Genomic DNA, 22,667 nt, shown 5'->3' with positions numbered 1-22,667 from the left:
CTCCCCTAAGATGGAGATGCCTACCTTCTAGGTTTGCGACGTGTGGGTCAGTCAATGTGGAAACATGCCTGAAGTGTGGGAAGTGCCGTGTAAGTGCTGGGAAAAATTAATGCCTCATTTATTATGAAAAGTTAAGACACAGTGGACAATGTTGTTAGGAGATGATGTCACTGTGCTAATTTTGAAGTATACTTACTGGTATGTGTGGGGATTCCATATTTGGAAGCAATCTGTTCTTTGCTTAATTTGTAAGTCAAAAAATCCTTGGTGTGGTTGCCTTTTCGCCTTTGAGAAGAGGGCAGCAAGGCAGTTAAATATTCAGTGGTGATCCCCTGGGAACACAATGCTTGGGAGATGGTGCTAAATGATCCTTGGGGTGTGTTCATCCGGTTGCTTCTGTACATTGCCTGGGAGATAAAAATCCACGATTTATTAACATTATGTAGCTATAAATGCTGCTGAGGACAATACAGAAGAAAACCTGGTAATGCTTAGAGTATCCTTATAGCTTCCATAACTCCTTTAAAACATGTATCCTAAATGTAAATGCAGAATGATGAACCTCGCTAATTTAAGTGGCAACGCTTTTGCCAGACTAGAAGAGTTTCCCTGCAGGTGATTTTTTTGAATGTACTGTATTTGTAGCTGCATGTATTATAACTAATGTCAAATAAAAGTTAATATGACAAAAGGAATTTCCCAAGAAGCACATTACTGGGTGGCTTTCCTACCTGTGTTAACGGAACACTTCTGGGCAGATGCATTTGTTTCAGGGATGACATTTTATCCAGCAGCGGACGTGTGCCGGAAGCCATCTGACTGAGAATCTCTTTTAGCCTCATGAAGAGTTCTATCATCTTTTCTACTGGCTTTTGATCTTCCCTAGGGAAAAACACCTAACAGGAACAGAATAAAAATAAATGATCTATGTGGATACATTGGCACCTGCGCTCACTGTTGGTAAGAATCTAAAAAGATATAATCACTGTGCAAAAAATTTTGGAAGTTTATTAAATAACTTAGATATAAGCTTACCATGCAACCCAGAATTCCATTCCTAAGTATTTATCCAAGCAAAAGGAAAATGCATGTCCACACAAAGATTTGTATGTGAAGGTTCATAGTGGCAGTATTCACAAGAGCAAAAAAAAAGGAAACAATCCAAATGAATGGACAAACAAAATGTACACCCTAAAACTAGAATACTGTTTGGCAATAAAAAGATACGAAATACCAACACATGTTGCAACATGCGTGAAATTCAAAAACATTATACTAAGTGAAAAAACACACACACACAAAGACCACAAATATATGATTCTGCTTATATAAAATGTCTAAAAAAGGAGAATCTTTGGAGATAGAAAATAGATTAGGGGCTGCCTGGGCTAGAGGTCAGAATGAGAAGTGACTGCATATAGACACAAAGTTTCTTTCTGGGGTTGACGGAAGTATTCTAAAATTATGTGGTAGGGGTGCCAGGGTGGCTCAGTCGGTTGAGTGCCCGACTCTTGCTTTTGGCTCAGGTCATGATCTCACAGTTCCTGAGACTGAGCCCCGTGTCAGGCTCTGAACAGATGGAGCAAAGCCTGCTTGGGATTCTCTCCCTCCCTCTCTCTCTCTGCCCCTCCCCTGCTCATGCATGCATTCTCTCTCTCTCTCTCTCTCTCAAAATAAATAAATGAACTTTGAAAAAATAAAATAAGGTAAAATTATTTTGTGGTAATGGTTGCACAATCATTGAATTGGACACTTCAAATAAGTGAATTTTATGGTACATAAATTATACCTCAATAAAGTTGCCTAAAATAAATGATTTTAAAAGTCATAAAGGCAAATGTCAATTACACAATTCTTCATGTATGCTGTTGCTCAAAGATCATATAATATTATCCTTAAAATCAGAAAAACCCTGTCAAAAAACTCATGTGATTTATCAGGTTTTATCACAATCCCATAAAGCTCTTCTGATGCATGAAGTAATACTGGAAATGCTTTAAAATTTTAAAGTAACTTCATCCTCTGATTCATTTCACCAACAAACTTTGATTGAGTGTCTGCTATGCTCCCAGCATGGGTGAGGTGATGGGTATATTGGGTGGTACACAAACTGACATCATCCCTCCACTCAAGGGGCTTTGGTCTAATAGGTATCAAACAAATCAATAGACGAAAGACTGGGGGAATATGAGGGGGTACAGGGAGTTTAGCTAAGAATCAAAAAAGACCTTTCTTTCCAATATGGCCCTGCAATGGAGAGAAAGAACAAACCAGAGAAAGAATAAGCAGAGGAAGGTTACAGGTAGAGGGAAAGATGTGTGAGGTCCATGAGGAGGGACAGTTCTTGACACGCCCAAGATAGTCAAAGACCACCACTATGAGAACAAGATGCAGTTGGAGAGATATCTTGAAGACACAGATACCTCATTAGCACAGCTATTAATTACAGTCATGTTTTTTTCTAAATTGAAATCAACATTTCAGTTTTTCTTCCAGTGCTACCCAAATTCTTGGCATTCTTACACTGATGTGAAATAAATGGACTAACGATGAGTAATTTTTCGTTATTTTTCTTTGCAACACCTGAAAGAGGTAGGAATGGTCTTCTGTTTGTCAAAGGTACATATTTAACTACTAGACTCAACGAAAAATGTTTGGTTTGGTATCTGTTCTGCAGAGGCATTATAAAATAAGAATTAAAATTTTAGATGAAAAAAATTAAAAAATAAAATTTGAGATGAACAGAATTAATAATTTCACTTCATATGCATTTGAAGCCATAGTTTACAGAACATAACCATTTGTATAATTACTGGGTATTTGCTGAGTGCCTTTATGGGCCTGGCACTATTCCTGGCATTTGAAGTATTGGGTGGTTCCACATAGCAGCTATGGGCCCAAGGAGATACCATGGAGGAAAGAGAATTTCACAGATGGGAAGGGGGTTTGCAGATTATGGGGATCCTGTAGGATCTGGGGGGTTTACCTGAATAGAATGGGGAGCCACTGGAAGGTGATGAGCAGAGGGGTGGCATAATGTCACTTAAGTTTTAAAATGATCACTCTGGCTGTTTAAGAATGGTAGGGAAGGGTAGCATTGGGGAGGTTACAAGTGTGGAGGCAGGGAGTCCCAGTTAAGAGGCCAGCACAGAAGGGGTGCCTGGGTGGCTCAGTTGTTTAAGCGTCCGACTTTGGTTCGGGTCATGATCTCATGGTTTGTGAGTTAAAGCCCCACATGGGTCTCTGTGCTGACAGCTCAGAGCCTAGAGCCTGCTTCAGATTCTGTGTCTCCCTCTCTGTCTCTGCCCATCCCTTAGTCACGCACACACACTCTCTCTCTCTCTAAAATAAATAAACATTGGGGCGCCTGGGTGGCGCAGTCGGTTGAGCGTCCGACTTCAGCCAGGTGGCGATCTCGCGGTCCGTGAGTTCCAGCCCCGTGTCAGGCTCTGGGCTGATGGCTCAGAGCCTGGAGCCTGTTTCCGATTCTGTGTCTCCCTCTCTCTGCCCCTCCCCCGTTCATGCTCTGTCTCTCTCTGTCCCAAAAATAAATAAACGTTGAAAAAAAAAATTAAAAAAATAAAAAATAAAATAAATAAACATTGAAAAAAAAAAAAAGAGGCCACCACAGAAAGATAGGTATGGAAAATGATAATCCAGAACAGGATTACTGATAACTAGTCCTAAAACATTTTCATCCCCTTTTCTATAATGTCTCAACAACATATGTCACCCAAATTGCTTCTGGTTCTTCTTACTGTAAAGAGAAAAACACTTTTTGCAATATTTTCAATAATATGTATATATATTTGATCTAGTATAGAAGTGGGTGAACATAGATGTTTAATTTTCTTATGTTTATATTTTTCTTTCAGTTTGGTGTTACATAAGCACTTATAAAGCATGCACTTATTGTAAGATGAAGTCATTGCTGACTTTTCTAAGTTCTGATAATGATCCATTTATTTTATTCTACTGCCTGAGTAACAGTAGCCTCTTTCTAAATTGATGGAAAAAACACATACAAATTTTTAACACCAAACAAATCTCCACTTTCTTAAAAAATTTGCTTTAATCTTTATTATTCACTGTATTAATTAATGCTTGTTCACTGTAAAAAAATATACACACACACACACATTTGTATCTCATACTTTAGTATAATATATATTAAATTTAATACCTGGTGTTGGATATACAAACTGAGAGTTAATAAGGCAATAATATTAATTTCCCCATTTATAAAATGTGCAAATATGCAGTATATGATCTCTAAGGTCCTATTTAGCTCTAAAATAAAGTTATAATTCCAAAAGCTGTATAAATGGATCTTATTCATTAGAGTATCAGAGAGCATACTCATGTAATCAAATATTTTTATTCTAAACTGTGAATATAAAATATTTCATCAACAGAAACTTGCCTTGTATGTGAAGTTGTAAATGTCCAAGTAGTGCAGAAGGGTGAGTCCAATGAGATAAGACTGACGGGATCTTTCTGGAACAGACAGGTTGCAGAACTCCTTCATCACATCCTCCATTTTGGAATAGGTCATATTAGCATCACAAGAATGCAACCAGAACACATGAGAAATAATCTGCAAGTTGGAGGAAGAAAAATATTTTAGCTGTGAATCCTTTGAGAGCTAGCTCTTAACATAAAGGTTTTTCTTTACTCTTAGACTTCACTTAAAAATATGATAAAATTGTCCTCTAAATAAAAAAATTTTTTTTTCCATTTAAACCACTAATCACCACCAATAAAACTATAGACAGCTCATTGTCCAGTGGAAAGCTTAAGAAACAAGATTGAGAAAAAGAGTCAAAGAAGTGTCTGTGATGATTCTGAGATTTCTCATTTGAACAACTGGTTGAATGATGGTACCAAGAATTGATCTGGAGTTAAGTTTGGGAAAAATATTAGCTTAAGACTCATTTTCCCTATAAAATTTACTTAGTTTATTCAAATTGCATTTCATTTTTAAAATTATTTGAAGTTATAATCTTATATAATAATCTCAAGGTATCTCCATCAAGAGATAAAGGGCAAAGAAAAAAAACACCTAGAATATTGGATAATAATATGAATCAACTGTCCTGGACAGTAATGGTGTGTGAAAAGTGAGGCATGAATATGAGAAGACAGAAGTCATCTCTATTGCCATTGAGTTGAAATCAAGAGAAAAGTTTACAAAATTTAAGATTGTTGAGGGGCACCTGGGTGGGTCAGTTAGTTAAGCATCCAACTCTTGATTTTAGCTCAGGTCATGATTTCACGGTTTGTGAGTTCGCATCCTGCATTGGACTCTGCTTGGGATTCTCGCTCCCTCTCTTTCTGTCCCTCTTCCCCCTCTCAAAATAAACATTAAAAAAAATTGTTGGAACTTTTCTCTCTTTCCTATTGAAAGTAATAAGAATGTATACTCCCCATTTACATATTTTTGTTTACTAAAATGAACCTGCTCTTCAGAAGCCAAACACATTGATTGCTGAAATTAGATCTTAGGATAAAATGAGCAAAAGGTGAGATCAAAGAGAAAAGGTCAATGAACTACTATTTGATAGAACAAGAGAAAAAAAGGGAAGGCAAAGCGGTTTTAATTTTTGTATGAGGGAACCAATGAAGAGGACACAAGCAAACCTACATATTTCCCAAAAGCAGTCTTAAAGGCTTTCCACAAACTTTATCCAATATGGGAGAATAGCTGCACTGTGCTTAGAATGACACACTCTGTCACACGTAAGTTCTGAATGGATGTGGCCTTAAGCTCTGCAGTTCTTTTGGAAAATTTCTATGACATTTTCAGACAATGGACTTGGAAAAGGGATAAAAGAAAAGACAGTTCAAGTGGAAAACCCTATTATCAGCCTATGAGGAAATGACATTATTCATTTTCACACCAAAACATCTTTCCTATACCTACAAACTTGCCCAGAGTTCTCCGGATTCTATCTGTTTTACATACTATGCCTTGTCTTGCTTGCGACTCTTAAAAACCAAAGATGAGTATTCGTTTCAACAAACTGTAAATGGTCTGGTGGTTTTTTCTCCCAATTAGATTACTGAAATCTGACTTTGATGTCCTCATAATAGACTGTGCAAATTTATCTCAGAAAACATGATTGTGATAGGAAATATGAAGAATTATTGATGGCACCACTTATTTAAGAAGACCATCTAGGTGCAAGGAAAGGGAGAAGACAAAGACAGGAAGAGGAAGGAAAAGGAAGACTAGACAGAAAAGACAAGACAGTGATAATCGTCTTGCTTCAGGATTTTTCTTCTAACTCCACTTAGGAATTTGGACCCTAATTTTATCATTCGCATGGAAAAATCACCAGATTTGCATGCAACTTCTCCATGTTTTACTGAGAAGTGCTTACAGATACTAAACATCATTTAAACTTGTAAAATCTGGCTGGAAGCACAGATCTATTGCACCTTACCTCAGCTCTGCTATCAGGGATAGGAATGGCCAGCAGGCTGTCCACACTCCTACTGGACATTCCTGTTGTTCTCCTCAGTTCTTCTTTCAGCAACTCAGCATTTTTAAACATTTCTATTAACTGACCTACAAGGAAACAACAACAAAACAACCTCATATGTTGGTTGCAATGTAATTCTTTTTAAGTCATTATACTAACGTTAAAGAAACCTTCTAGACTAAAACATACATTCAACGTATATGCCTTGTGTCAGGAACAGATGTCTCCCAGTCTTGGCAAACTCTGCATCTTTAGGATCTATTTCTATCTGATTTAGACTTGTTCCTACTATGAAATCATTGACCCAAGGTAACAGATTGCTCTGGGTTATAAATTTTCCTTAGGTGTCTACAACACAAGGTTGATTCAAAAAAAAAAAAATGATTTCCTCACAGACTTTGATCACATAATGCACTAAATATACATCCCTCCATTTGATTTAAAACATCACACAAATTCAAAATGCTTTTTAACCTCAGATCATATAATACTGTCAACTTAGGACAGGTCTGCTAAATCTATAACATAACACTGCCAGGCATTTTTCCTTAACTTTGCCCAGCACACTAGAGTTTATAAAGGAGATTTAATAATCATTACCTCACTTTTAAATAGAATGTTTTTAACTTCAAACTTTTTTAGGACAGTGATTATAATTATTTCATATCTGGGTCATTTAATGCATAACAAATAATATTTTGGCTTTATGTTAGCAGATTATAATCTCCATTCTGCAAATATCCTTTGATTTCTTTATGAAGTTTCCCTTATGCAAATATACCCTCTTTATTTTTGGACTTAGTGCCCTTCCAATTTTGTGGCTGCCTGTTGTCCAAAACTCTGAATGCCTTTCTTTTCAGTATTGAGGTATTATGCAAAGAAGAAACGTATTGCACGATGCATCATGCTCAGAATACTAATAGAAGGTTCTGAATTGAGATTTCTATAGACAGCAGCGCATCTTTTTTATTTTTTAAATCAGATTATTTTCCCAGAAGTAAATAAATTCCATCCTAGCTAATGCACTTTAATATATCAGAGAAATAAAAGGTGAATGGTTTAACTAGTTAAAATTTTGAAGATCTTTTTGCTATGAAACCAAATTTCCCTATTTCATCCTCTGCTGGCTTTCTGTGTGTTTATTTTAGACAAGTAACCATATTTGAAAGCTTCATATTTCTCATGTGTGAGGGCAGATACAAAGTATGTTTGGATGGGAACTTCAAAAAAGCCTTTCTTAAACTGCAGCATGAGAATCACATGCATTCTTATAAGACAGCACTTAAAATACGGATGGGGAAACACCTCGTTTTTCAGAAGCGTCTGCGCTGTTATTGACATGCATCATGGCTTCTATGGTCGGCATTAACTGTGTGATATTTTCCAAGTAATTCATTTGCAATGCCTGTTCTAGAAACCTGAAACAAAGCAGAAGAGAAGATAAAATCAATCTAAGCATATCCATAATTATTTGAGAAGGGATTTCTTTCACCAAAGAAAAAGGCAGTGCAGATACTTACCAATCCATATTTAAATTAATTTTGCTTGGATCCCCAGTAAGCAAATCCCTCAGTTTCTTAGATAGAATATTGTCATGGTACAGTAAGTTGGTTGCTATTTCGGTGCCAATCTCTGCTGCTTCAAGGAGCTGCACATGAAACGCACTTTCTTCACATAGGTTCCCAAAGTTCATATCGGAGAGCTGGCACATTCTCTCTATTGAACTGAAGGTTTCAGATTCACAAAGAAGTTCAGTCAAGTTTCGAAGTTGAGACAGCTTTCCAGAAGAGAAAAGAAGTGAGAAGTAGATTGGTTACATTATTATAAATATTTGGTAGTTGAAAATAGCCAACCAACATTGATTTACTTCAAAAAAACAACACTGTGCATATGTGTTTATTTAGTTAGCATTTGGCAAGTTTTACCACAGAGCATTATTTCCTGTCATTTGAGGTTTATTATTTTCTTTTTTTTTTTAATGTTTGTTTATTTTAGAGAGAGAGAGAGAGAGAGAGAGAGAGAGAGAGAGAGTCGGGGAGGGGCAGCGAGAGAGGGAGACACAGAATCCGAAGCAGGCTCCAGGCTCCGAGCTGTCAGCACAGAGCCCGACTTGGGGCTTGAACTCACAAACTGTGAGATCATGGCCTGAGCTGAAGTCAGACACTCAACCGAATAAGTAGTCCAGGTGCCCCTAGATTTATTATTTTCTTAAGAATTTTATAAAACTTTTGGACCTGATAGGCCTGTATTTCCCAACTGTACTCATACCTTGTAGATTCAAAGGTTAAAAAGATGTAGTTCAGTTTTATCTCACTGAAATCACAAATACTTAAACTAATTTATATTTTACTTTGTATTTTAAGTCATGTGGAAAAGCAGAGAGCAAAGCAGGTTTGGCTTGGAACTTCAAAAAGGGTCTTTTCCTCATACGCATTAGGATAACTACTATAAGTAAAAAGGAAAGAAAGAAAATTGTAAGTGCTGGGAAGGATATGGAGAAATTAGACCCCTCGTGCACTGTTGGTGGGAATATAAAATGATGCAGCCACAGAATGGAGTTTCCTCAAAAATGAAAATAGAATTACCATATGATCCAGCAATCCCACTTCTGTGTATATACACAAAAGTATTGAAAGCTAGGTTTCAAACAAATACTTACATGCCCGTGTCATTATTCACAAAAACCAAGAGATGGAAACAACCCAAGTATCCTCTGACAGATGAATGGATAAACACATGGTAGTACATACATACTATGGGATATTATTATTCAGCCTTCAAAAGGAAAGAAATTCTGACATATGCGACAACATGGATGGCTTTTGAGGAAATTGTGCTGTGTGAAAGAAGCCAGTCATGAAAAGACAAATACTGGATGAGGTCACTTAAATGAGGTATATAGAGTAATCACATTTATAGTGGCAGAAAGCAGAATGGGGGGGAGAGAGGCACAGGAGTTATTGTAATGGCATAAGGTTTCAGTATTACAAGATTGAAAGAGTTCTAGAGATTGGTTGCAGAATAACATGGATGTATTTAAGAAGACCGAGCTGTACAGTTGAAAATGGTTACGGTAGTAAAGTTTATTTTACGTGTGTTTTACCACAATTAAAAAAATTTTAATTGACAAGAAAACAGCCTTTTACAAAGTACAGCATGTGAATCACATGCATTTCAATAAGACTGCATTTAAAATATGGATGGGAATACACTTGGTTTTTCAGAAGTGTCTGCGGTGTTTTGGACATTATTGTCTGCCCTCTTACCTACTGAGGGAAACTGGATGCCTTTGTTCTGTGAAAGTGCTGGAAAGTTCTGTCGTGCTTGGAAACTACCCTGGAGCTATTCCTTTTAAGAGGCTGAATAATTTGGAGCAACATCTCAAGAAGCAAATATATATGTCATTCATTGCAACTCAATTTTCAATTAGAAGTTGCATTTTGATAGAAATGAAATATTTTATGATACAGGCAAATGTTTAGGGATGTTTCTTTCCATATATCAAATGGGAAAGATACAATGATGTCTTAGATGAAAGATTTATAGTAACTGCATGTAGGCAGTAGTAATTAAACACTGATCATCCTAGATAGTAAATATCATTGGTCTATTTTTTACTGTATTTAATATTCTAATTGATTCCTGGCTTAGAACTATCTAAAATGGCCTCATGCATATTAAACTTCTACTCACTTGTCTTATTGCTATGAGAAAATTTCCATTACAGGCCCAATTGTTTTACCAGCTATAACTACATGTTTGCCACTCTATTCCTTTCTTTCCAAATACTGGACATGATTAACCTTTTAATAAATAAAACCAAGCCTCCCTAACATGTACTCCAATGGCTTTTAGTGATTTTTTTAAAATAAAGTTTATTTATTTATATTGAGAGAGACAGAGAGTGTGAATGGGGGGGGGGGGAGCGAGAGAGACAGAGAGAGAGAGAGAGAGAGAGAGATTTAGAATCCCAAGCAGGCTCCACACTGTCAGCTCAGAGTCTGAACCATGAGATCATGACCTGAGCCAAAATCAACAGTCAGATGTTTAACCAACTAACCACCCAGTTACTCTGAGTTTTAATGATTTCTTAAAAAAAGGATAAATACCGGTAGCCCAATATATTTGTTTCAATCGAGCTTTGAGGGCATAGTAAATGTGAATGATTTTTACTTAGTAGAGACCAAATATATTTTTTAGTTGCAAGTTTAACATACATGTATGAGAAACCCGTAAAAGTCTATACAGTGTAATCTTGGTTTGATAAGATATAAGTTAATGAAGGAGAAATCGGAAATCTAACCATGCTACTGAAATAAAATTGGTTCTCTGAAATAAGAATTTAATTCAGGGTCAATGATGTGGAATGCATTGTGGGGCACATCTATCAAAGAATAACCCAACGGTCATTTAGTATTTGTCATTATTTACTACTTTCTTCTAAAAGCAATACATGCATTAAACATTTAGAAGCTTCATGGATCATTAATAATCAATCATAAATTCAGAGAATTAAAATCCTCTCTTCAAAAGTATGTGTCAAATCTAGAATGTAGGTTGTCAGCGCCTCATATACAGTCCTTCTCTCCTTTGTCATGACCCTGGTCCACAAAGTGAGTAAGTGCTCAGATCTAAACTTTAACAATGAGCCATAACTAACTCCAGGTCCAGCTGTGACTGAATTCCCCAGGGCCATGGTCCCCAAATGCATCTGAGTCAGAAATGTAAGCTACATTTAAATAAGACTTCAAAATATCATAGGCATAAAAAGGATAAAACAGCAATGCTCCTGGGCCCTTGGCAAGTAAATGCAGGGGAAAAGGAACCTATTTAAAAATTTAAAGATGTTACAACAAAAATATTGTGTTGCCCACATTTCTGCCCAACATGGGCAGAATATCCACTTTACGTATAGTTCCCCAACCAGGAAGTTAACCTCTCCACAATGAAAGGAGTAGAAAACACAAAAGCTCAAGAAGAGTGCAATGTTAGGGCTAGAAAAGAGGGGTAGGAACAGAAGAAAAAGTCACCTTTGAATGGCAGGCATTTGACATTTTGGAGGGTCTAAACCTTCTTAGAAATATCATGAATAAAGTTTTGGAATGGGTAGGCCTTGACTGTCACAATTAAGATACTAATTACCAGAGAAGGCAAAGCAGGGAATTTAAATCATCTGTAGGAATTTGTCTTCATTCTTTCAGTTATATGTACTGAATATTTTCCCCATGTCAGACTATATGCCAGGTGCTGAGAATACCATAGGAAGGGATGTTAGCAATGTTCCTGACAGAGCTTGTAGTCTTGGAATGTATGGATTCTGTCAATTGCAGATAGCAGCCATGCTTGCTGTAAATGACAATGGATTTTCTACCCAAGAGACAGGATTGCAGTTTATTTCCACATCTGTGGCTTCTAGAACATTTTTTATAATGTAACCCTCAAGAGGAGCAGTATATCCAAAATGTGGATGCTGTTTTAAATTATTCTTACATCTATTTCCCATTCCATTAGTGTAAATGATTGAGAATGTGTTGTTTCAATTTCCCTGCTGTATACTTTGTGCTGACCGGTTACTTTCCAAGTTGAGAACTACAATGAATAACTGTCCTGGTAACACAGTTTCATCACCAGAACTCTTTACATCACCAGGGCTCTACTTTAGCACCCTCATTTGTTCATACATCCATGAGTTGTCTTAAGCATCTACTATGTGCTTGATGTGGGGCTTTAGAGATGTAGAACGCATAATTTTATCAGAGTTCACACTCTAAAGCGATGGAAATGGACCTTATTTATACAACAAATTATAATGTGAAGTAATAAGTTCCAATAGCCAGAAATCTGTTATCAGACTCCTCTTTCTTATGCCTCACACCTCACTGGCTGCCATGTTGTGTCACCTAACTTCCCATAACACTCTTGAAACTGTCTCTTCCTTTTATTCTCTGCCACTGACATAGTGCAGGGCTTCGCTTTCTGCTTAGGTTACTGCAAAAATCACCTACTTGGCTTTCCTCCAACCTGACTTCCATAATTTTCCTAGATAGATCTCTTTCTAAAATGCAAATTTTATCTTCAAATGCACAACTTTCCAGATCAGATTCAAACTCCTTGACTAAGTCAAAAGAGGCCTTTGGGATCCGGGCCCAGTCTCTCTGGAGCCACCTTTCCTTCTGCTCCAGCTGGACACATGACTACAGATAACCTGTATCTGTCTTCAGGATCATACATCTGTCTTAACAAATGCAGGGCTCTATGTCTGGCATGTAGGACTGTAACCTAGTCCTACACAGCCTGCAAAAGTAAGCATTATCTCCTCTATGAAATGTCTTCTCCTCACCTCCATCCCCTATAATCAGAGTTAAATATCCCACCTCCCTACACAGACTCCTGTCCATCCACATACCACAACACTTATCTCACTATGTTATAATTATTGGTCTGCTTTTCCATCTGCTACCCTGGATTGCTATAAGGACTTTGGGGTTAGAGATTATGTCTTTTAAATAAACAGATTAGTGTTATGGGACCACAGATGATGAATAGAATGAATGAATGGATAAATATTATGTGCACACAAAGCCATTATCTTGGTTGGGCAACAGGGAGAAAGGCAATACTTTAATATTGTAGAAGTGACATTTAAACTTGTCCTTGAAGGATGAGTAGGAATTTTCCAGATGAATGCATAACTTCCTTCTCATTTGTACAAACAAATTAAGATAGTGCTAAATTAAGTACATTAGAAATTTTGATTTGTGTAGAAGACTAGGAAAAAATGTATGTAATCTAACTAGCATACTTACTTGTAATACACATGGACATATGTTTTGGATGCTTGCTTAATTAGACCATGTTGACTATACAGAAAGTCATCTTGCTTGCCCTGAATAAACCAGTTCTAATTTTGCTTTATCCCTGCCTACATAAATTCAATTAAACTGCTGTTCTTACTAGGAAAACTGTTTTCAAATTTTAATAGGGTTATTTAAGAAATGAAGTGAATATCATGATAACTTATATAGTATATGCATGAGCTAGGCAAAGAATGATAGATAAACATGAACCAACTGAAACTTCAGAGATTACAATTTTTTTTTCTGTTGCCTTCCCCCTTTGTTTAATATCATACATCTTTTTTAAAGTTTATTTATTTTTGAGAGAGAGAGAGGGCAGGGGAGGGACAGAGAGAAAGGGAGAGAGAGAATCCCAAACAGACTCTGCACTGTCAGCGGGGGGCCTGATGTGGGGCTTCAACTCATTAACTGTGAGATCATGACCTGAACCAAAATCAAGAGTCAGGCGCTTAACTGACTGAGCCACTCAGGAGCCCTAAATATCATACATCTTAATGTGATTTATTGGTTTCTGCTTTTGATGACAATAAAAATAAGGTTAGTCTACTTCTGAGATTTCTGCACACTGCTAAGTCTAAACATCAGCTTTTAAAATCAACTTTCATAGTTTTAAAAACTGAGGACATCTCAAGTTAGAAATTATATTTTGAATATTTTTTTGAAATTATGAAGCTTAATGTGAGATAGCTATATTATTAGTCATTCCTTTATGTATGTGAATACTGTAATTAGGCTCTTATGGGTCATTTCACTCAGAGATATCTGTTAATTAAAAACAAAATGCCATTTTATAGTACAAAAACACTTTTGTGCCCCTTTTCTAGCATTAATCTAGTCAAAATAGGACCAATATTTATGAACATACAGATTTAAAATTTTAACTGAAAATACATCTTGGGGCACGTAGGTGGCTTAGTCAGTTAAGTTTCCGACTTTTGATTTCAGCTCACATCATGATCTCACGGTTCATGAGTTTGAGCCCCGTGTCATTGGGCTCTATACTGACAGCAGGGAGCCTGCTTGGGATTTTCTCTCTCCCTCTCTCTCTCCGCCTCTCCCCTGCTCACGATCTCTTTCTTTCAAAATGAATAAATAAACTTAAAAAAAAAAAAAAACTTTAAACTGAAAATACATCTTGCCAGAGTATTACAGGAAATGTAGAGGTTTATTTATTTATTTTTTCTTTCATGGCTTACTTTTGATTTCACGACTTCAGGAACTGAAGACAAGTAATCCTCATAAAAACCATTTTGAAGAAAAGATTTTTTAAATGAAATTATGGACTGCAGGAGTCTTAAATTTTCTGTAAAGGAAGAGAGAAGAGTTACCTTATGTGAACTGCAAGGTCATTTAGAAAACCCATTTGAAAAACACCTTTATCCTAATTTATTGCCAAGTTTTTTCTAAGATAATGGCCTCATTCAATCTAAATATAAGACAAGTGAAAATTTAACCTTTCCTTGAACCATGCAGACTACAGAGTTCATTATTTTTAAAATATTCATAGATACTCTGCTTAGAGACAAAAATATTTCTAGCAAAGGTGCTACGCACTTTTGGCTCTTGTGAACTGAGTATGCTTTTATTTCTGACTTTTGGATATACTGTTAAGTTGAAGTGTTTGGGGGAGAATAGATTGTATAATCACTGTGACACAGACATGCCCTTCCCACCTTGATTAACTCATGGCTAGTAAACAAAGACCACACTTAAATACTTGTTACGCTATTTGCCTACCATTAGGTCTCAAAAAACTATTTTGGTGTGGGGAAAGTGAATGCATATCTCTAGAAAAATGTGAGAAAATTGATATTTTTCTTTAAAAAGGAAAAGAAATATTTGATTAAATGTCATCTTCATGGTTGTCTATGTAGGCAGAAAATTGAAAATACAGTGTGTAAGGGTGGGAAGTAAAACCAGTCTGCCACAAAAAAATCCTTTGTTTATGTAATTTACACCTGCTTTTAGAAGTCAATATTATAATTTCTCATTATTTTTTGATAACTAAGACTACTAAGGGCACAGAAAACGCCATGAAGGGTTAGGTGAACTACTAATAATTCTAGAAACTTGGCAAGTATGTCTGGGTGGCCATTGTCATACTCTCTGTTACATGGCCATCATACATTAAAGTCTGTCCAGGAAGCCAGGTGGTACTAGCAGCAGGAACAAAAGTAATAACGTATTAATAATATGTATTAATAATATAATTAGATATTGTATTAATAATACAATTAGATATTCCCTTTATATATCAAACTACCAAACTGAAACTCATTCATATGGAAACTAAGATCTTTTAAAAGCTTTTTTCTCTATTTTTTAAGCAAATGTCTTAAAATACTACTTTATAATAGAATTAGAACCATAAGCAGCATTTTGACTACTAAGAAGAGTATTACCTTGTGATCCTCTGGCCAAATTGTCAGTGACATTTCTCACACATGCCAAGTAAGGAATATAAGGACTATCTGCTGATATATTTAAGAGAGCATCTTCAAAATTTTCCAGTATTAGAAGCCTATAGAATTAGAAAAGAATATATAAATTAAGTCACATAAAAATAGAACAAAGCTATTTTGTTGAGGTCATTTAAGCTGTTGGTTATTTGGCAATGGATGACTTGGGCATTGGTTGACTTGGGCATTGGTTGACTTGGGCAGTGGTTGACTTGGGCAGTGGCTAACTTGGGCAGCGGTTGATTTGGGCAGTGGTTGACTTGGGCAGTGGTTGACTTGGGCAGTGGTGGACTTGGACAGTGGTTGACTTGCGCAGTGGCTGACTTGGGCATTAAAACACTATGAAGTAGAATATCTTCCTTCATACAACCTAAGTACACACTGGTTCTTCATCCTCTGAGCATTTACCTCTCCATGGGCATTACCATTATATTTAATTATTTTAATATCCAATGATTAGTGATCTTAAGATTATTTCTAGGCACATTCATATGAAAGAAAAAAATTACTGGGCTAGAGTTGTCAGATGAAGTATAGGACTCCTACTTAAACCTGAATTTCAGATAAACAATGAATAATTTTTCTTTTCTTTTCTTCCTTTTTTATTAACAATGAATAATTTTCAATGTAAGTACAACCAGTGAGTCTTGTAGATTTTCTTTTCCTTTTTCTCACCCCCACCTTTAAGTCTGCCAACCCCCCCTCTGGGTCTCAGTTTCTTCTCTTGTCAAATGAGAGGTAGAGGGCTGAATTGATCTGCTAATCCCATCCACCTATAACATTCTTCAAATAAATTTAAATTTATTTAATTGTGATTTTAAAAATAGGGGAATCTAACAACAATGTAAGTTCCTTTTGTTTTCCTTTAAACAACCAATTCCATGTTTTCAAATTAACCACTTTCAGGTTTTCTTCCACCGTGACTAGCATATGAGAAGACAGCCTAAGATTTCTGAGGCATAGGTTCACGTGAGTAAGTATGTGTGTGTTGCATATGCCCAGCCACTTCAACTCTTAGGCTGCCTCTCTATTTGTTTTGTAACGTCTTCCCTTAGTGTCTCCGATTGAATTTTATGTACAGGAGAGATAGAATAAATGTCAACAGCTGATTTGGGGACCATCTGCTTTGCATCAAACTGCACAATACACAAATTAACTAGTTCTGTCAGATGCTTAATTTAGATTTTATTCAAATACTAATGGAAGAGACATCCTGGTGTAGCTAGAAACATATAAGAAAATGTATTCATTAACATTAAAGCACTCTTAGGATATTTAGATGTGGGTTAATACAACCAGATCCTGGAAGAACTTTAAAAAGAAAAAAAAACAAGAGCACCTGGGTGACTCAGTCAGTTAAGTGTCTGACTTTGGCTCAAGTCATGATCTCAGGTTTGTGAGTTTGAGCCTTGTGTTGGCTCTATACTGACAGCTCAGAGCCTGGAGCCTTCTTTGGATTCTGCATCTCCTTCTCTCTCTGCCCCTCCCCCACTCACTCACTGTCTCTCTCCCTCTCTTTCTCAAAAATAAATATTAAAAAAAAACAACTAAAAAAGAAAAAGAAAAAAAATCTATGGCAAGAAAAGTCTCTAATTTGGCAGTCAGAGCAGAGTTAATTGGTCAGATAGCTAACCTCCATTTAAATACAGCTGATAGCCTCCATATAAAAAAAAAAAAAAGTAACCATTTCCAAGCCCTCTTGCTTTTTCTTAGGCATTTCCCTGGCCAGACTCTCTCCTGCCAATACTGTCTTTCTTTTGTGTTTGTCTTTTTCTCTGTAGTACTTAGTACAGCACTGAGCCATTTGCATCCTAGTACAGTGCTCAATAGCAAAATATCGGTTTAACCTTCTAGGATGGAATGACACAAGGGATTCTCATGGTGAATTTTCAAGCTTAAAATAGAAGAAGTAGAAGAATGTTGCACGAAAACTGACCTTGAAATATCATCTAAGCCATTTCTCTTAGTTTCAGAAAGAACATTTGATTTCCAAGATTTTGATAATTGGATTTAATATACTCCCCAAATTAAGATTCCACATCTACGTGCCACTGCTTTAGCATAAGCATCCAATTATTCTTATAAACCATTTAATTTATGTGTCTTTTGTACATAATCCTACCTACTTTCCAAGAATGTTTGCGGTAAAAGATGAGTTTATGTGTGTGCATGAGTGAGCATGCATATATGCACACACACACAGAACGATACAAATAATAAACTTAGAACAAAATTAATCAAGATGGAGAAGAGTTATGAGGGAGAGATATTTCAAGCAGCCTTCTTTAGAAAATTCTTGACTAAAACAACTTTTATGCCAAACATTGCCACTCTGTGATTATTTTAAAGTGGGAATGGAAAGGAAGTCCAAAGATAAGAACTCCCTTAACTTCATCAATCTCAACAAGAGCCATGTTAAAAGTATTGAATTCTAGGGTTGCCTGGGTGGCGCAGTCGGTTAAGCGCCCGACTTCAGCCAGGTCACGATCTCGCGGTCCGTGGGTTCGAGCCCCACGTCGGGCTCTGGGCTGATGGCTCAGAGCCTGGAGCCTGTTTTTGATCTGTGTCTCCCTCTCTCTCTGCCCCTACCCCGTTCATGCTCTGTCTTTCTCTGTCCCAAAAATAAATAAAAAACGTTGAAAAAATAAATAGATAAAAGTATTGAATTCTTCCTAATAAACTGTCAGCTAGCTATCAACAACTACACTGTGGAATTTGTGGTCTGAAGTGCTAGCATCATTAATGCTATGGATGCCTCAAGGCTCTGAGAAAGGTACCTGGTTTCAACAATAAGCATCCAGTTGTCTCAGTTCAAAGGTTTTAAGGAATTTATTTTTGATGGCTATATAGGGAATGTGTTTCAAAGACCTGCCTATTTGGAACACGGTGGTCTAGCCAGGGGGAAACTGCCCAAGGCTGCTTGACTGCTCTGGAAGGAGCACTAGGTTCAGCCACTGTAGAGGAGGAGAACGGTGGGAGCAGAAATAGGAGTTGGTTGTTTATGGAAGGGATTTCCCTAGAATTTACTCAGAGTTGACAGCTTCTCGTTAAATGATAGAAAGTTTATAAACAACTGCATAGATCCTATTTTAGAAAAAAAATGGCTAAAAATAAGTCCTACTATTTGATTTTATTTGTACAAATTTCCATCAGCACAGAAATATATCCTTTGGGACTAAAGTCAAACAATTTCAATAGTATAATTTATCAGGCCAAAACAACCTTTATATAACAGGCCATCTAATCCCTAAATTTGCCTTGAGCTATAGGAATTTACTTCAGTCAGCTTCTACAGGCAACCGCGTGCATTTTCTATCATGATTATTACAGTTACTTCAGGGCACTGCTTACATTAATGGTCTTTAGAAGCCAAGGCTGCTGTCATTTCCACTGCCTATTTCTGAGACAACATATTTACATGCCCCAATAAGAGTACAAAATTATATTATCTATAAACAGTTTTACCTATGCGAATGCTAGGGAAGCAAACCAATTTTGTATTACCTTGACTGGCATGAGAAATACTGTGATTTTTCAAAACCAGAATACATCATGATATGAAAAATTGGATGCTTATCTGTCTTCCATAATGAAAGACCTTAAAGAAGCTGGAAACTGGACCTCTATCTAGATTTTCCTCAGAAACATAAGGCAACCAGTTCAGACAGGACACACTGTTACAACTGAACAGGAGATGCTCATGCCGCATTACCCAAGGGTCACTGGATAATATGAGAAAATAAGTCTTGACTTTACTATATTTCCAACTGTGTCCTTTTCTTTGGTCAGTCAATAGTGAATTTTTCTGTTTCAAAGTCTTACAAATTGATAAAAGAATTATGTTTATAACTTGTGTTGATTGCTTATTCAGACAAGTTACCTACCAACTTAGAAACAAACCAACAGACCAACAGCAAAGAAAGACTTACTGTGCAGCCAGGCTGCTTGGGGATAATAACTGCCCATCTTCCTCACTCCACACATGTGTTGTGTTGCCAGAGCCACCTAAAGAAATGACATTTATATAGGTGAACACTTAACATGCTTGCTTCAAGGAAGTATTTTTCTTAGCAAAACATCATCACAGGTCAAATAAATGGGAAGAAAATACAGAAAAATCTGCAGAATTTTTCTCCAAAGAGTTTTACAAAAGATGTCTATGCTCTTTTTGTTGGAGACATTCAGGATATTTATAGGTAATAGATGCCTGCTAATCAGAAAACCCTAATGGTCAAGCACATGCATCTCTAAGAACTCCTTCTTCCATTTGTCAAAACATTATTTTATCCTAAAAGCTGTATGCATAGATGACTCTTGAATACTATAATGCACATTGTCTACCACGTGATTTGTTAATCAAATGAGGCCAATTTCAGTCTTACAGGTCACTGGATTTTTTTGCTTTCTGTTGTCAAGAATGTAGCCTTAGGAAACATCTGCTATCACTAATCTATATTTTCCATCTTTCAAAAAGCAGCCACTGATTTCAACTGAATGCAGCTGTGAATGCAAATTGGCTCATATTAACAGAACCATTCTGAGTGGTCTCAAATAATATGAAGGTTCAAAGTGTGGGAGGCAATCGCTAACTAATGGAAACCATATGGGAAGGTCTAATTCAACACTGTGAATTGCCCCTCAAAGTTAAATAGGTCTCTGATTCCGCTTGCCATATAACACTGTATCATAAAAAGAATAAGTGTGCAACAGAATTCACATGAAAAATTGAACATGAGAGTACTTTTAATGGCTACTGCATAATAAAAATCACAAATCCAAGGCTTCCATTCAGCCCCTTTAGGGAAAAGGTATCAAGTCTTTCCATCTTCTCTGGAGACACTACTTACTCCTTATAATCCAGTATATTTCAGTGCTGGTATTTTTTAACACTGATCTAATCTCTTTCAGTCAGATATTTTATTACTAGTAAGCATTGATAGTTCTCTCACTGTCCCTAGTTAGTGTGTCCTAAAGCCTTCTATAAAGGTCCTACTGCAAATGTTTGCAATCATCCATACTTTTCTGGTGCTGATCACTGAGTTGATTTAGATTAGTATGGGCGTGAAAAAGACTATCACTAAATGAAAGACCTCCTTGTCCACCTCTGTATCAGTGGTGTATGAGTAATGTTTGCACCATCCCTAGTATCTAGCACAGGGGCTTTTTCAGTTTTCCTGTTCAGCAGAGCAGAATTTTCCGGTGCTCCACTCAAGGTGCAGCTAATATTACTGCTCTAGCGATAGCAATGCATCAGTGAGTTAAAGAACCAAGAATGAAGATACCCAGAATAAATAAACCTAATTAATAATGGTAGTACCTATGATTTCTTGGCATGCATATATAGAAGAATCAAGGATAGGTCTCTGTTGATATTTCTACATTGCAATGTAAAAGAATATAAACCATTTTTCCAAGATCAAATCTTGCTAAGTTTGAATTCTTATGTAATGCTGAGCAGGTTTATTGGCATTTGTATACTATGTGGTTACGGAGTTTCTCTTCCTCATCAAGCTGTTAAAATGTGTAACTAACAGAAATTTTACATATCAATGATAGACTTGGCCCTGATGTTGACTAGGGACATTTCCCCTGAACTATAAAATATCTTAGAAGAAATAATGTACTAAATAGGCTTTAATGAAGTGGAAACCTTTACAGGTCTTTAAAAAGTGATATTTTACTTCACTTCTGTTTTTATTTGTAGGATTAGATATAATTGAAAATGGTACCCACAGACATAGAAAGAAATCTAGTGCACAGATAACCTCTTTTCATTAGTAAAGATGGGTTTCTACTTCAAGAAGTAATTTCATATAATTTACTACTTTGTCAAAGAGCAAACTTCAATGAGTCACAAAGATAATCCCTGCTCTCAAAACTCGGTGTTTATAAATGGAAATACTAAAGCATATTAGCTGTGAGGCAGGGATCTTCACTGGGGCAGAGCTGAGAATTAAGACAGGAAGTTAGGGGACAATCTTTCTGTTTATTAGAATCTTCATATTTTCATGGTTGCTGAGAAGTCTCCTAAAGAAAACTTGAAGTGTGTTGGATCACAGACAGAAAGGTCTATAAAAAGCAGAGTGGAGAGAGGAATGGGGGCATGCCTGTTGAAAAACTTATGTGGAAAGGAATTGACATGGTGAATCAAACTCCACAGTGGCTGAAAATGGAAGCCGTTCTGAGGTCTGATGGTGGCAGGTACTTGCATGACCCCAAGAAATAGCCTGGAATCAAGTGTGTATGTCCCAGAAAGTAAATGTGAGTAAGGCCGTCTGGCAAAGAACTCAAGGCAACTGGCTTTGGGGACAGAGAGATCTAATCTCACTCAGTTCAGCCACTTGCTGAGTGGACAGCATAGGCAAAGTGCCCAGCCTCCCTTTGTCTCAGTTTCCTTGTCTGTAAAATAGAATGATAATTCTATCTCATGGACTTATTTTCATGAGAACATGATTTAAGGTAGTAAAGCACTTAACATTGACACAAAAGGTACTATCTCTTATTTTCCTTCTTCAAAAGAGTGGCATGAGATTTTCAAAGCTATCTGGACTCTGTCATACATAAGAACCCAAGCAACTATGCTATGAAACATCACCACACTCCAGCTTAACTGAGTATAAAGCCGAAGGAGAAGTGTGTTCGTTTCACGGATATTGCCAAAAGTCACAAAGACCAAGCACAAGGTGGTCTGGGCATCATGGCGGGCATTGGTACTTGGGGCTAGAGACCCCTGTACTGTTGAACCAGGGTCACTGGTTCAGCTTTCAAGGACAAATTTGAGTTCCCTGAAGGATTCCCAGAAATACCTAGAAGAATTTTTCAAAGGCCACAAAATTTCTGCTCAAGCAGGTAGGGATTTGGGGTTA

At 36.7% G+C, this 22,667-nt stretch overlaps 1 protein-coding gene across 1 annotated transcript in view; it reads right to left on the bottom strand.

The window, feature by feature from the left end:
• The window catches only part of ABCA12 (ATP binding cassette subfamily A member 12), a 176,646-nt gene that overhangs the window by 69,396 nt on the left and 84,583 nt on the right, over positions 1–22,667 (bottom strand). The window contains exons 9-17 of the mRNA XM_047871551.1: positions 19,731–19,806; positions 15,745–15,863; positions 14,539–14,645; positions 8,006–8,262; positions 7,791–7,903; positions 6,447–6,571; positions 4,424–4,597; positions 732–896; positions 197–407 (exon numbers count right to left, since the gene is read on the bottom strand). Of these exons, the coding sequence (XP_047727507.1) occupies positions 197–407; positions 732–896; positions 4,424–4,597; positions 6,447–6,571; positions 7,791–7,903; positions 8,006–8,262; positions 14,539–14,645; positions 15,745–15,863; positions 19,731–19,806 (1,347 nt within the window). The remainder of the gene's footprint in view (positions 1–196; positions 408–731; positions 897–4,423; positions 4,598–6,446; positions 6,572–7,790; positions 7,904–8,005; positions 8,263–14,538; positions 14,646–15,744; positions 15,864–19,730; positions 19,807–22,667) is intronic.

The sequence above is a fragment of the Prionailurus viverrinus genome, chromosome C1 (genome assembly GCF_022837055.1).
Source record: "Prionailurus viverrinus isolate Anna chromosome C1, UM_Priviv_1.0, whole genome shotgun sequence".
Taxonomy (NCBI): Eukaryota; Metazoa; Chordata; class Mammalia; order Carnivora; family Felidae; genus Prionailurus; species Prionailurus viverrinus.
The sequence above is the reverse complement of the archived record's forward strand: the minus strand, read 5'-3'. Positions and strand labels throughout refer to the sequence as shown.